Below are 16,550 nucleotides of genomic sequence, written 5' to 3'. Positions count from 1 at the left end.
AAAGCTCGCTCCCTGATATTTCAGTAATAAAATGTGACCTCAAAGATTTCTGGAGCGACTTGGAGTGTTGCTGAGTACCTATTTATCACGAAGGCTATACCAATTTTGTTATAATGTTTGGGTTAAATTGGTATTGGCTATTGGTATTTTTTAATCAAGCCTGATATAGCATGATAGATGTATTCCTAATCAAAAAAAATCCAATACAGACTTTCTAAATACATATTTGGTTTTTGTTGCTATTGTGCCTCCGAAGACTGATACCTACTCACGGTATCAGGCAAATCCGAAAAAGAAGGTACTTAGGTTCTTTCATCTGAAAGAACAGATTTTTAAAACTCTGACCTTCTGAAATATAGACAAGACATACTTAGCTGGTATATTAAATATAGACACAAGTTTAGGTAGGTAAGTAGGTACAAAAATAAATGCTTTAATAAAGGTCAGGACTAGTACGTACTTACGAAAAGTTGGATGGCTTTTAGTACGTAAAAGGTCAAAAGGCTCAAAGCTTAAAGCTTTTATAAAGTTCAGAATGAAAATCGAAAACCTAAATTAAAAAACCCAAGTTTAAAAGTTTAAGGGTGTCTGGCAGGGGGTTGCCACGACACTAACACTGAATTTTTTTTTTTTTTTTTTTATTCAGATACAAGTTAGCCCTTGACTGCAATCTCACCTGGTGGTAAGTGATGATGCAGTCTAAGATGGTAGCGGGCTAACCTGGAAGGGGTATAACAGTTTTTTATTAAACCCATATCCCCGTTGGTTTCTACACGGCATCGCACCGGAACGCTAAATCGCTTGGCGGCACGGCTTTGCCGATAGGGTGGTAACTAGCCACGGCCGAAGCCTCCCACCAGACAAAATTTATAGTCAAGATAGGCACTTCTGTAAAGGAGCATTCAGATGACGTGTCATATTCAACCTTAATGCAATGTATTATTAAGGTTGAATATGACACTTGTCGTCTGAATGGTCTTCTAAAAAGCTTCTATCTTGACTATGAACTCCGTGTAAGTGTCTGGCAATGCATGACGTGATTTTCTAATACTATCCGAAGAAAATATAAAAAAATTAGACTTTTTACTTTGACGTAAGATTTTTTACCCCTTTATTACTTGTTATCTCCCAAAACCACCATGATCCAAAGAAACGTTCCTCCCAGTGTTGGGGACAATACGCAGATAAACTTTTAGCTTTTATAAAATAACGAAGATCTGGCACACGCTGGCTCTCTCTATAGTTTTAGTTCCTTAATATAAATATTGCTTCATATACACGCACCTATACACCTGCCTACAGTGTCGGGACCGTTTTGCAAGTTAGATTGCTCGGTGGGATTTTACCTGAGTCTTTGGTAGGGCTGCGACTCAAGTAAATTGACTTTAATATTTCATGCTGTTAGTTCGTTTACTTTATCCGTGTTTATTTTTATTAGTTGCTATTATATTGATAGATTTAAATATTGAAGTTAACAGTTTTTTTTGTTGTTGAATGGATTGCTTTTTGGTTGTTTGCAAAAAGGGCAACTTATACCTAAGTGCTTATCTGCCATTTGTTTTTTCAAAATACCTACTGTTTGTAAGTACTATTTGTTTATTAGTGTGGAATTTTTATAATATATGTAATGTTTTAAATTTAATTAAATGCATTTGTAAATTGTAATATAACTTGTCGATGCGGTGTTTTCCTGTCTATACTTCTATACTTTAATACCTAAAATAAAAACTAATAAATAAAATTGAAGTGTCTGTCTGTAATTTTGAAATAACTACCTCAAATAAAGCTTGTGTAGTTATTTGAACTGTACCATAACTGAATCACATGTTTGTCTGTCTGTTTGAAGTTAAGTTAAATATTAGCTTAATTTGTCTAAATCTTAACGGACGAGAGAATCGCGACAATATAGTCTCGCCTTGCCACCAAATTTGACATAACTCTTTTTTGGCCAATCTCCACAGGGCGATACTATCGAATAGAATAGAATAGAATAGAATGATTTTATTCATGTAAACTTTTTACAAGTATTTATGAATAGTCAGGTAGTTTTAATTTACCACCGTTTTAATTTATCGCTGAAGATAGTATCTAGACTCGAGCCTAAGAGTTGTAAGTAAATCGGTAAATCCGTAGATTTATAGGTTTAGACTTATAGGTGCTGCATAACTACTGACCTACCCAGAATGAACCTGGCGTTGGTTTCACAAAGATGTCTTGCTTGGCGAATGTCGCCGAGCGACGCGACAGGTATACTTATATAAGCGATTACCAACCTTCGCTAGTCGAAGCGGCACCTGAACAAGAAGAAAGAAAACGGCATCTTAAAAGGGGATCTTGGAATCAACATGCCCTTGTTAAATGACCAAAGACATTGTGATATTATCACATTCTAGCATTTTAGTTAATGTAGTGTGTGTAGAGACTACTGTGTCAACTTTTAAGTAGTGGGTGACTATCTTACTCGCCCCAGTTTTGCACGGATGGAATTTCTCTAAATTCTTTCCTAGCGGAGTCTACGAGTATACTGAGAAAACTCGATGCAAAATCTTAAGTTTTTAGATCCAGCGGTCTGAGCTGTACGTCGATGTGTCATTCAGACAGTTTTCCTTTTATATGTATAAAAGATAGATGAAATTCATTTAGTGGCAACCCTATACCGTAGCCTGAAACAATTTAAATGGTAATTCAGCGCTCTGCCGCAACTGCACGCCCGCGTTATTCCACAAAGGCGAGCCATTTTCAAAAATAAACGCGTATAACGCTGTGCTCGAAATGGCGAGATGTAATTTTAATTCAAATAAGTAGGTATAACCTAGTTATTTTGAGATATTCCACCATAGTAACCCAGTTCTGGCGTACCTATGCCTTTTCTATACTGTTTTGCACTGTTTCTGTAGCTTGTATAATCTATGTTTAATCCCGGAGACAAAAATGACGTTTCGTGTGTTGCCTGTTTTTTACGGCTCTTTAATAGTCATGTGGTGCAATCGAAATTAACCGATAAATATCTGTCGGTATTCTTTCAAATGTATCGGAAACAACAAAATGTGTCGAAAATAATTCCAATTCAAATGAAATAAGTGTGGGCTATGTTGGACTGATTCTTAATTTATGAGTTTTACATACTTACTTACTAAGTATTGAAAATTTTTTAGTTAAATTATTTTTGTATATTTTACATACGCTTTAAATAATAATTTATACATACGTTTATGGTAAGAATGAATCCATTAGAGGTATAGGATTTGTTTTAAACTACAAATACTTTTGATCTTCATCAGTTAGGTATTAATTAACTTATTAAGTACCTACATGATTTTAAACAAAACTCAGATTTTTCCAAAATCATTAAGTAGGTATGTTAAACTGGATTTATCATAACTCTGCGACAAAACATAAGCCATTAAAAGTAAATTCTATTAAACTACATTTCTTTCAAACAATAATTTTAATAATGTTGGCAGCGTTGCAGGATCAAAATTCGCAGTTTATTCTTCGAGTTGGCAATAGTTCAAGAGTTATCGAACTTTGGTTCGTTACGTGGTTCTTTTTGTAAATTAACACTTTGATAGGCACTAAGCACCCATACTGTGTTTTTCTTGACCTAGGACTACGAACAGTTTAACCTTCTCGGACTCCAAATGGCGAACTTGCGCGAAGCTACAAGTTAGTCCGAATTTCGGACTAAACTGTACTTTTGAGAATACTGGAACTCTTATGGAACTGAATGATATAAAGGCCTTTCTATAGGTATTTAGGTATATAAATATGCATTTTTAACCGACTTCTAAAAAAGGAAGAGGTTCTCAATTTTTTTTTCTGTACCTACTACTTACCTAAATAATAATTTTATTTATATTAATTATATTATTAATAATTGATAATTATTATAATTTTTCAATCAATAGAAGAATTTCGCGAGATGGTCCCGATTTATTCAACTCCTTAATTCTGATGCTGCTGCCTAAGTTATGGAGATTCAGGAACTGTTGATTGTAGATGCCAAGCATTAACTTCATTACAAAACTCCAAGTCCCAACTCTTCAACCCTGGTGATGCAGTATACTGAACTCCTATGACATGAGAATTTAGGAACTGTTGATGGTGATTTGATATTATAGGTACCAAGCAACGACTTCATAATAGAATTCCAAGTCCGAACCCTCAATCCTGATGAAGCAGAGTACTGCTCTCCTATGCCGTGGGGATTTAAGAAGTTTTTACTCCTGTACCTCTTGTAGCGAATTTAATAGTAATAACTAATAAGTATACCGGACTATACCTATTCGAAATACTATTAGATATGCCCTACCTAATAGGTACCTAAGGCAAAAAAGGTCCTATGATTTTGTAATTGATAAAGTTTCACCAACATAAGTAATTATTTCTTAATCTTTTACAGTTCTGTTATATCAAATACTGGATAGTCAAACCACCGTCAAACCAATACAGGAATAATTTTTTTTTAATAAAAAAAGCGTGATAGTAGAATGAATAACATTTACTTCCCATTTGGTACCCGTGTCCTTATCTACTACAAACTTTGTTACATAAAAATCTGTAGTCTACAAATTTAATTCTAATTTCGTTACGACTTCAGTTTATTTTCCAACAACTTCTATGTACAAGATATTTTATTTGGATGCAAGCTGAAATAAACCTAATAATTTTGCAGCAACGTTCAATTTCTATTGCTACCAACTAATATTTTATTTAATGGAAGCTTTTCTTTATGGTGAGGTAAAACAGGATTTGTTACACGATAATAAGGTTGAATTTCAGCTGTAAATGTGTTTATTAGGGTAGCCAGTGGCTTTTTCAGCCACTGTTAGGAGCATGGTTCCATTGATTAAAAATCCTTTTCTAAATGTGTAAAAAATATATTTAATAAATAAAACTGGTCAAGTGCATGTCAGAAGACGCATAACGGCGGTTACGCACTCATCCGATCCGAGTACGTGAAAATACGTTCCTTTTTGTTTTGTATGGGAGCTTATGACATATTATGTCGTAGATATTCGTTGGTATTCTCACGGATGACGGACAGACCTCGGATGACGGAAATGCACGGAAATGTATTGCGTAATCGCTCTGAGGTAGTAGAGTATTATGAGCATGCAAGTAGGTATGGATATGGAAAGAGTAGATACTAACCTATCTTTTATTTTTATATAGTGAAAAAAATGTTGACTATGTAGGTACTAGGTACACGTGATTCTAAGTAAGTATGGAAACATACACAAACACAATCAGGGTGGTTTCCACCCCCTCGCGGAGGTCAATGACTCAGGCGATCGTTGTTTGTAGGCCGAATATAACCTAATAGGTAGGTAGTAGGTACTAGGATTTGTGAACCGTGACGATTATGTTCGTATTTTACTACAGCTCTAAGAAGAGAATTTCGTTTATTCCCAGTTGTTCTGTTGACAGAACTATCATAATGTCTACTGAGATTTTTTGTCTCACTATTGCAGTGATTTTTTCACAGGACTTCTGGAAATAATTCTGTGGTACAAACATTAGAACACATCGTTAAAAATAATATTAAGGCATATTAGTTTAATAAGTTTTCTAAAATTATATAATTATTTGAAGTATTAGGCACATAAGTAATATTCATTCAGCATATTCGACCTCCGATATGACTGCCGGTTTTTGTCAAAACCGAAGGTGCAAAATCAATAAGAAGTTTCGACCTTTCGGAATTGGAATAGAACCTCCGTAACATCACATGTCTAGTGTATTATTTTATGATTATTTATGTCGTTAAAGTAATTAGGTACCTACTAAAACGCAAAATAATAAATGAGTAACAAACAAAAACTACCGGTCAGCTGTTCCGAAGTTCGATATCGCACGGGAATCAAACCTAAGCCGTGCGTTAGGCAGTAGTCACGCACCGCACTCATAATAATACGTTTTTATGCAAAGAATTATTCAACAGGCCATTAATATTTCGTGTCCCCCATTTGCATGGAGACACAGAGCAAGCAACCACGTTTTTTTTAGTTCTTCAACAAATTACTTACTTTTAGGTAGGTAAATATCTTTTGTTTATCATATCCGCCATATTGGATTGTCGTGACGTCATTATCGCCTCTCACGCAACGACACGAATGGCAGTGAGAACGCAAAGACAAAACTAACGATACCTATTAGTGAGTAGTTTGGCAACTACGAGGGAACCGATAAACCGATAGACAAACAAACACACGTATAATTGCCCGTTTTTGCCGTAGTCGGGTAAAAACTCTACTATCTGACTTCAAAATTCATTAGATGGACCTACTCTGTGGCATTTCCCCAGCTAGAGCACGCGCCAAACATGTGCGGATTTCGTATCACGACCAGTTAACTAAGGTAGAGATGGACTTCATAAATAATGCTATAATATGTATAATCTGAGTTCAATTTTCAAATCAATTTATTTCCACAATATATTCACAGTTGAAAACTCCTTAAAATTAGACAAAAATCTAATTACATTTTTAGTTTAGTTCATGTACCTACACAGGAGTGCTTACAGCTTACTGCTTAGACACATAGGTACCTATTTAATAAGTAACTTGTGTTACGAGTGTATAGTTACCTTCCTCCGAACCAGTTTACAGACATCTAAATATATAAAAGGAAAAGGTGACTGACTGACTGACTGACTGACTGATCTATCAACGCACAGCTCAAAGTACTGGACGGATCGGGCTGAAGTTTGGCATGCAGATAGTTATTATGACGTAGTCATTCGCTAAGAAAGGAATTCTGAAAATTCAACACCGGGGGTGAAATAGAGGTTTGAAATTTGTGTAGTCCACGCGGAAGAAGTCGCGAGCTTAAGCTAGTTACCTATAAAATAATAATACCATAATAACTTTTAAACCATAGTCCACCACGCTGGCCAAGTGTAGATTGGCAGACTTCACACACCGTTGAGAACATTATGGAGAGCTCTTGAGTATGCAGGTTTCCTCACAGTGTTTTCCTTCACCGTCAAAGCAAATGATATGAATAACTTGAATGACATAATGCGCGTGCGAGTAGCGTGACTTTGGCCAAACCATTCTCATACTGAAAGAAGACCCGTGCGTGTAGTGTAGTGAACCGACGATGGATTAATTATTATGATGCGTTCATAATGAGCCTGTTATCTCTTAGGCCACATCTTCACTTTCCATCAGGTGTGATTGTGCTCAGGCGTGTGCCTATAGTGAATTTAATAACTTTTTAAAATGTATTTTACTAATACACTAATTTAAAAAAAATACTTTTTAAAAAGTTTCACTTTTTCCACATGTGCGCAACGATACATGCAATTTATTCAATAAAATTAAAACCTTTTCCACATAAGTAGGTAATTGGCGCATGTCCGAATTCGTACACGCAGTTATAATTAGTTTAGGTACGCGGTGTCTTTTATCTTCCCTCGCAGCGTAGGGGACGCGGTTTTACCCTTCCAGCCTTTTTAGTCTAAGAGATGACAAGAAAAAAACAAAAAGTGCATCTGTGAGAGTGAATCGATTTTAACGTGAACTATCTATAATAATAACGAGTCTATTCACTCGTTACAGGCAGTGATTGCAGTCGGTCGAACTTTCTTGAGTGACAAAAAGCTATAAGAAATGCATCGGTAAACAATGAACTCACTCAGCTTAAAAAATTACAATTTTTTATATATTTTTGCGACTTTTACTATTTCTGCAAAAGTAAAATTATAAAATTCGATTCGCAACCAGCTACCTTATATAAACTTCTTTAAGTTGTATAATGTATTGCATAAAACAGGTACACACCACGATTCATTTCTTCAAGATTATTCAAAATGCATACTGGGATTTATTATGAGTGACCAATTAAAAAAAGGAAAAATGGATTTTTTTGAGATTTTGCGATTTTGTTTATTAAACAGTTATTGAACTCGCGCATAGTAAATTTATTATCCAGAAGATGTTCCGGAACTATTAAAAAAAAGCTCATATTATTTTGTAATCAATATCAAGACGAAACCATACACTTTCCACGGTTTTGTCTAGGCAGTAAAACCACCTGAAAATTGATTGTATGAGGCATCTCCTAAAGCTAGTTTTAGCAGCATTCAACACTTCAGTTGAGGATTGAACCCTGCATCTGATACTTATAAGCTACACAGCATTTAACACTTACCTAATAGTAAGTGTAAAAATTACTTGTAAATCCTTCGTCATCGTCTCATGAACTATAATACACTTTTAGGGTGCGCCAACCCTTCTTCATTAGCATTTTAAAGCGGGGGCCACTCCATCAAAATGACGTGCTATCGTATGAATTAATGGAACAATCCGTCTTTTAGCCGATATCATAAGACTCATTATCCTTTATCGCTCAAACTGCAGTGAAAATATTTTTTATCGACAGAGCGAGGGTTGCCTTTGAACACTTTTTTATGAAAGATTTATTTAGGTCATTCCAATTTTATTTACAAGACAGATTGTGTCAGATAAAGCTTCCTATTGTCAAAAAATTGAACTGTTGTTCAAGCCCATTATTAAAAAGTTAAGAGTCATATTATCCCTTCACAAAACTTGGATGAATAATTTCACAAAAGTACTGGTAAGTTGTGATATGCCTCATAAAGCTTGTATGGTTAAAAAAGTTGATTCGGTTCGAATTTCGATGATAATTTATTTGTTACGTAGCTAGGCGCAAAAGTAATTAGTAGTATATTCCAGATATTTTTAGATTCGTAATAGAGCAAATGCACTTTTGGCAGGCCACTCTTCCTAGTTGCTCACGGTATGTTGAAAATTTTCAATCGCTCGCCAAAATTGAAACTTATGTCTAACGGCTTTGAAGCCAAAACGCAATACTAAATATAACAAGTGACATTTTATGGTAGGATGTCACGTTGAAATTTTAGGACGAGAATAACAACTGACACACAATTCGATCAGACGAACGTAGAAATTAGTATCGAACAGTCGATTCGAGTGTTGAGATCCGATTTGATTTTATAATAGTGAAAGTTTGTTGTAGTTAATTATTCAGTGACAGTGCACTAGTATAATAGGATGAATAACAAGAAAAATAAAGGTAAAAGTCGCGTTAAACTAGCTACCAAAACAACTCAAGAAGAAAATATAGGTAATACTGAAGTTCCCATGTCAGAGACTTTAAATACAGATGAAACGAGAGTGCCAGAAATAGTAACAGAATCAATTACCATCATAGAAAATGATCAATCGATGAATGATGTTCCTAAAAAACCCAAACGAAGTAAAAATAGTAAGAAAAAAGAACCATTATTTGAAGATAATATGAAAACTATGGAAGAAAATGTTGAAATAAAAGAGATCAAAGACGTATCGGCAAATATTGAAAATGTGACAGAAAATATTCCGATATCACCTTGTGTTCGAAAAAAGAAAAAAAAGGCTAAAAAACAGGATGAAAATTTAAAAGAAAATTTAGATAGTCATTCTCAGGTGGTGATTTTGAAATGTGAAAATAAAGAATGTGAAAAAGAAACTGATGTAAAATTTGAAACAGATAAACAAGACCCGGCTGATATACAAATATTGCCTGAAAACATTGCTGTTGCCCATAAAGAAGATGCACCTTGTAAGAAAAAGAAAAAGAAGAAACATCGCCATGATTCAGAGAAATCTGCTAACTACGACCCTTGTACAATGGCTTTTCAAAAATTAATTGAACCTTCGAGCACTGCAAATGAAACTGATAATAAGGATAGTACAGAAATACAGCAAATAAAGGCTGAAACGAAAGAGACCACTGAGTTGATATCACTCATAAACCCGGATCAGGTTTCCGAGGAAATAAAATCTGTAGAATCAATTAAAAAAAAGAATAAAAAATGTAAAAAGCATCCACCTGAAAATCATATCGACGTGGAAAAATGTGAACAAGCCACTTCGGAAAAAAATATAAAAAGCACTTCTAAGGAGGATATAACCCTCTTAGAAAATTATGAAAATATAACAATTATGAAAGAAACAACAAAACCTAAAGCCAAAATTGTTAAGCCTGTTCAAAAGAAACCTCGAAATAAGTCAGAAAGTGAGTCAGTAAAAACTTCAATGGAACATAATTTTGAAATCGAAACCAGCGAGAACATTAACAAACAGGTTTTGACGGCGGATGTACTAGTTAAGAAAATAAATACCGTCGAAAACGAATATCATCCAGATAATGCTGTTTCAATAGATATGATTACAACCTCATCTATTCCAGAGATATTTAAAAGTGATGATAATGATATTCAAGTTATTGAAATTGGTCAGTCAGTGAAATCAACAAAACAAGAAATAGATAATGGATCTAAAGATTCAAGTGAGTTGTCTGAAAATAAACAGAAACCAGAAACATCATCCAAAAATTTAGATGATTTAGAGTTTGTTGAAGTCAGGACAGGTAAAGGTAAGAAAAAGCGAAACAAAAGTGTATTTACGTCAGATCTATGCCAAACGGTTGACAATGAAAAAGATGCACAAAATTCAGACTCAAAATGTACGAAAAATTTAATTGGAGTCAAGTCTGAAGATCTAGAGGTACATAAAATTATCATCCCAGATTTGATTGAATATCCGCGATCTACGAGCCAACAACATATCGACAATAATAATAACACATATATTCAAGAGATTACACCAACAGAAGAAGTCAGGTTAGATATTCCAATCTATACTTCAACACCAATTATACAAGGATCGGGAGAATCACCAGAAACAAAATTAATTGATCTCGACATCAAAAATGTAACAGGAATAGATCTACAACCTAGCAGTAGTACAGACAATATTATATTACAATCTGAAGAAAAGCGAACTTCTGAAAATATTGATATTAAATCCAAAATGTATGAGGTGAATCGAGATATGGAAGAGTTGAAACGTTCAATCGAAAGATCATTGGCTGAATTAACTGCTACTGAAAAAAGTGATACCGAAGTTGACAAAGAATTTGAAGAATTATTTCAAAATCAGACTACGGATCCACTACAAACTGACAAAAATAAAAATGATGATCTAGAAAGTTCTCTAAACGTTAGTGACAAAAAAGGTGACAAAGTGGTTGAAACTGGTAAAAAAACTGACGAATCGAAAAAAAATCTTGAGTTTAAAGAAAATGAACAGGTTAAAACTGATGATAAAAATGTTGATTTGATGAATAATCCATTATTAGTAGAAACTTCATATGTTTCTTTAATAAGTGACAGTAATGAGACTAAATCTGCTGCTGATGTACAAAAAGTTGCACCCGTTTGCCCAGCAAGAAGAGATAAAGGTAAAAATAAATCCAAAAAGAAAGGGAAAAAAGAAGTCGTAACTACTAACTCGAGTACAAATACATCCGTGATTTCTAGAACTCAAACTACAACTATTGAAAAAGAAGGTAACCAAAAGTCAGAAAGCACTAAAGAAAAAGGCAAACAACAAACATTAGGTGGTGAAAAAGACACAGAGCATTCTCAAAACGATATGTCTTTTGATCCTATAGAAAATTTTGAAGACGCTTTAACGTCTAGTGTTGATGATATTAACCAAACTTTTGAAATAATAGTTAAAGATGCTACTCAGCCATTGAATTCATCACAATACCAGAACAATCCACAAATAAACATAATTTCACCAGCAGAAGATAGCGAAGGAGAAGAAAAACAAGACAAAAATGAATTAAAAGAGAAACAAAATCCCATTTCACGTCCAAAAAACTTATTAGGCTACCCAAATATTCCTGCATCATCGAATAAAACAGATTTTAAAAAGGAAAAGAGTAAGCCACCTAATTCAATACAAGCTAAAGTAAAGATTAAAGATTCAGTTGAAATTGAACAGGCTGCGAATAAGAAATCACTGATTGACAACAACAAAAAATTAATAAAAGAATCGAATAGAGATGATTCAACTTACCTAATGAAAACAAATGAAGACTTAATCTATAAGTACAGTTTTCGTAAGGTATTTCTCCAGAACACATGTCATGTATGTAAAAAGGATTTGGTTCATAGGGTGCCTTGTACATTTTGCTCTTTAGTGTTTTACTGCAGCCAAAAACATAAAGATGAAGATTGGTCACAGCATCAATCGTTATGCTTTGCAGTGTGTACCATAGCGCATTTAAAAGGTAAATAATGAGTAGGTATTTAAAGGTAAATTATTCAAACTCGTTTAGCGTTAAAAATACTTAAAACATTGATTTAATTTTTTCTACAATTTCAGAACAAAAACATATCTACGCGGGTACCCAAAACATTTTGGGTCACAACTATCGCGTGTTAAGAATGGAAACTATACTATCGTGTGAGAAGATTTTAAATAGAAAATTGGTGCCTTGGGAACAAGAGGCGCTTCTGTATCCCAGATTATGTTCTGATGTGAAATGTAGACAATGGAAACAGGGACAATTGAAGGATTGTACGGGATGTGGTCAAGTAATATTTTAGAAAAATTCTGCGTCAATATTTTACAGTTAACTAGATGATGCCCGTAACCTCGTCAGCGGCTTTATTAAAATCCCGTGGGAACTGTTTAATTTTTCGGGACAAAAAGTAGCCTATATTGTCCTTTCCTGTCATGCAAGCTACCTCTGTACCAAATTGCGTCAAAAACTGATGACCAGCGGAGTGATTTGCTCAGTGTCTAACATTAAATGATAGCCACCGAGCTCATTTGACATAATTATATTGCTATAATAAATATTGCTTCATTGAGTGATATTAAAATAAATTTTCGTATAAATTTGCCAAAAAAACCTTTGATGGTTTAAAAATAAATATCAAATATGCTCGGTGGCTATCATTCAGTGTTAGACACTGAGTTAACGAATAAGTAAGCAGATGGGCTGTAAAAAGCTAGCAAACAGACAGACACACTTTCGCGTTTATAACATTATATTATTATTGTATGGATCAAGTTTTCATGCTGAATTCATAAAATCACAGTTACAACCTTACAGGCTACAGCTAATTCTTATATAAAAATGTAAAGAAATTGCAATACTAATGTTGTTGTATCAAAAATTGCAGCTATCTTACTGTATCGAACATCCAGAGCATTTGCCGCCATCGCATCAGCGCTGGTGTAAATCATATGCTCTATATCAGAGGCTGGTGAATTATCAACTGACGAAGGGTCGGCTGGAACCCCTACGTCCCACGAGGGCCTTGAACCATTATCAAATGCCAGGGAATATAAATGACGTTTTGGGGTCAATCTATGAAGAGAAAATTGGTGAGAATAGAAGTACATAATATACGTATCTAAAATTATCGACAGAGCGACGGACAGACGAACAGACGAACTCAAAATTGAAAATTCACCCAACTGGGATAGGAGACCTCGCTTTGCTTAATCAAAAATATGGATAGCGCATCTCTAATGCCCGAAGTATATAAGTCTATGCTTTTGGTTCATTGTATATTAAGGCAAAAGGTGTAAAGCAGTAAGGTATGATTTCCTTAATTTACAGATATGGATGACATCCAATACGCAGCTTTAACGCAAATCGCAACTGCTCCGTTGACCGCGGCCTACAGCTATCAAATCCATTCCAGCAAGATGAATTCTACCTGCGCCAATGGGATGAAAAAGGTTAGAATCTAAATATATTAAACGAAAAGCTGACTGACTGGTCTATCAACGCACAACTCAAACTACTGGACGGATTAGTCTGAAATTTAGCATGCAGATAGCTGTTATTAGACTTAGCTTAAATAAATTTGTACTTTTTCTTTCTATGTCTATATTTTATACAGAATTTAACCTTCACAATCCACGTAGTCGGTGCTGAGCTTCCATTCGAAGCAGATTCCCTCAACAAGTGGGAGACATTCTTTTTGCATCTGCGGTCTGACGTTAAAGACCTGAGGGTGGTGATGGTGGGTCCGGATATAAATTCCTCTAAGCTGCCACTGGATTTGCTCGCGAAGATTAAGTAAGATAATTATCAATTATATCAATTTTCATAAGTCTTTCTTACGCGGTTAGTTTCGCTTCAATAAATGTTTTTAATAAAAGCTCGGTCTAAATAGTGTGATAGCAGTATTTTGTGTATGTACAAAAAGGTAGGAGATAATCCATACTAAAAAGCGAGAAATGATTTTATTGTTTTCAGATTGTGTGAAAACTGTCAAACAAACAAACGACGTGTGTTATTTGATTTTCATGACAATGAAAATTACCACGACTATTACTCGAGCGATGGCTTCGTCACGCCTGATATAGGTAATCAAAACACCTAAACCTAAAAAGTTTTTTAAATTTAAATAGACTAGCGCTTGGCTCTGCAGTCAGACCCCCTGGCACCTACCTATTACGGTTCAGAAAATGCAGCGCTGACAGACATACAGACAGATGGACGGACAGACGGAACCTTAGTCTTAGCCTTGATCTTGGAAACCTAAAAAATGATGTTAGCCCAGTGAATAAGACGTCTGCTCCCTATTCGAGGGATCTGGGTCTTGGTCCCGGGCACGCAGATCTAACTTTTCGGAGCTATGTGCATTTTAAGCGATTTAATATCACTTGCTTTAACGGCAAAGGCAAACATCGTGAGGAAACCTGCATGCCTGAGAGTTCTCCATAATGTTCTCAGAGGGCCAACGATGAGTTGAAATGATGAATAGGTATACCTAAACCAGTCGCTACTTATAATTTAGTTTTGAAAGCATTACTTCCATTCCTCTTTAGCAAGGACCGCTATGATACAAGTACTTTTTATAGCATACAATTGTTTTAGTTTTTTTTTCAGTTTGTGCTTTCAACCAAAATATACATAGAGCATTCGCATATAACATAGAGACATGGCCATCTACAATAAACAGCATTTTAAAACAACGAGTCCCGTTTGTTCTGACCTCCTACTCGATTGAAGAGTTAAGGAGGGATCTGGGGAAAGTAAGAGAATGTGCAAGAGTTGATTTTAATGTAGTTTCCGAAATAAAATATAACCCATTTAGTAGTGTGAGACCAGACAGAAATTTTATAACAGATCATGAAATACCTTTACTATTCAAAAATTATTGTTTTTGTATCCTCTGTGGGACTCTTTAACGATTTCATATGTTTTGTTGCTTTGTCATATTAATGTGAATTAGAATAAACATTATTTAACAAGTTTATTAATATAAGTAGTTTCATTTCTTCTCAGTAGAATTTGCTTCCCGAACCGCAGTGAAAGCCACAAGTTGGGCTACATGAAATAAATATTTTTTAATTATTTTTTGATAAGTAATATCAAACTTACGCTTGACCGCAATTTACCGGATTTTGGACAGAACGATCTAAGACCATCAGTTTTATTTTCTATGAAATTTTAATCGCAGTTTTGCGTGAATTAATACCAATCAATTAATATCATTGACGCACTTATAGCAAATGAAATTATGTGACTTTTACATCGCTTTCTAGAAGAACAGTCAGATAAAAGAATCTGTCATGAAAATGGGGGAAAATGGTGGTTTAGGGTTTTCTCGAAGGAGAAAAAGAAGGTAAGGTTACAAATTAAACAAAAAAGGAGCACTAGATTAAATCATTTATTTTATTTTATCACTAGTTTTTATTGTATGTCATTAGAAGTTTCATCAATATAATCTTCATCATCCTCGTAATTTTCTATTATTTTATCATTTTCGTTAGTATTCACTGATGTACTTATAGGATTTGATTCTCTTGTTAATGTTATAAGATAATCTGGGATATCATTTTCTCTTCTTGCAGTTGCTTCAATTTGGGAAAAAAGAGTACTTTTGTTTATTTGCTCTGCCTGAGGTGCGTTTTGTGAGTCCTTCGAAAAATTGGTTTGTGGTGATGAAGTTAATTCTAGACTGCTTCCTGATTTTCCATTTTCCATTACTGCAGCTTCATTACTATTCTCAGATGTGTTCATGCATTTAGTCTCTTCCGCTAATATTATTAAATAGTCCGAAACATTGCTTCCTTTACTAACTGACGCTTCAATATTGGGGTACGTGGTATTTTTAATGAATTGCTTATCAAGTTTTACATTTTGTGAAATATCTATTGAAAAATTGTTTGGCATTATACCAGTATCATTACTGTTTACTAATGTTGTTTTAGTGCTAGTCGAATTTCTCGCCGACGTTTCTAAATTGTTTGAAGTATTATTTTCTGCACTAATCGTAGCTTCGTTGTTAGGGTAAGTAGTATTTTTAACAAGTTGTTCATTTTCTTTTACATTTTGGGAAATATCTCTTGAGAAATTGACAGGCAACAATAACATAGATCCTAAACTATTACCTGCTTTAACATTTTCTATTATATCACTACTGTTTACTAATGTTGTTTTAGGACTAGTTGAATTTCCTGCTAATGTTACTAAATTGTCTGAAATTTCGTTTTCTGTAGTAATCATCGCTTCATTGTTAGGTTCAGTTTGTGGAATATCTCTTGAGAAATTGCATGATAATAATAACTTAGATTCTACACTATTTTCTGTTTCCATATTTTCATTTATACCAGTATCGCTACCGTTTAGTAATCTTGTTATAGCAATAGTTGAATTTTCTGCTAATATTACAGAATTGTCTGATATATCATTTT

General features: G+C 34.4%; 2 protein-coding genes across 2 annotated transcripts; one reads left to right on the top strand and one right to left on the bottom strand.

The window, feature by feature from the left end:
- Positions 1 to 8,902: 8,902 nt before the first annotated feature.
- On the top strand, positions 8,903 to 15,060 carry LOC117983744 (uncharacterized). Its single transcript, XM_034970354.2, has 7 exons — positions 8,903 to 12,114; positions 12,210 to 12,421; positions 13,016 to 13,220; positions 13,459 to 13,580; positions 13,745 to 13,923; positions 14,104 to 14,213; positions 14,740 to 15,060. Exons 1-7 carry the CDS (start codon positions 9,042 to 9,044, stop codon positions 15,039 to 15,041), a joined length of 4,203 nt encoding a protein of 1,400 aa, XP_034826245.1. The 5' UTR covers positions 8,903 to 9,041; the 3' UTR covers positions 15,042 to 15,060.
- A 486-nt stretch (positions 15,061 to 15,546) lies between these two features.
- LOC138402604 (rho GTPase-activating protein gacZ-like) lies at positions 15,547 to 16,452 on the bottom strand. Its single transcript, XM_069499847.1, has one exon. The coding sequence runs from the start codon at positions 16,450 to 16,452 to the stop codon at positions 15,547 to 15,549; it is 906 nt and encodes a 301-aa protein (XP_069355948.1).
- Positions 16,453 to 16,550: the final 98 nt, after the last annotated feature.

Source organism: Maniola hyperantus, chromosome 7, assembly GCF_902806685.2.
Source record: "Maniola hyperantus chromosome 7, iAphHyp1.2, whole genome shotgun sequence".
In the NCBI taxonomy this organism is placed as follows: domain Eukaryota; kingdom Metazoa; phylum Arthropoda; class Insecta; order Lepidoptera; family Nymphalidae; genus Maniola; species Maniola hyperantus.
The sequence above is the reverse complement of the archived record's forward strand: the minus strand, read 5'-3'. Positions and strand labels throughout refer to the sequence as shown.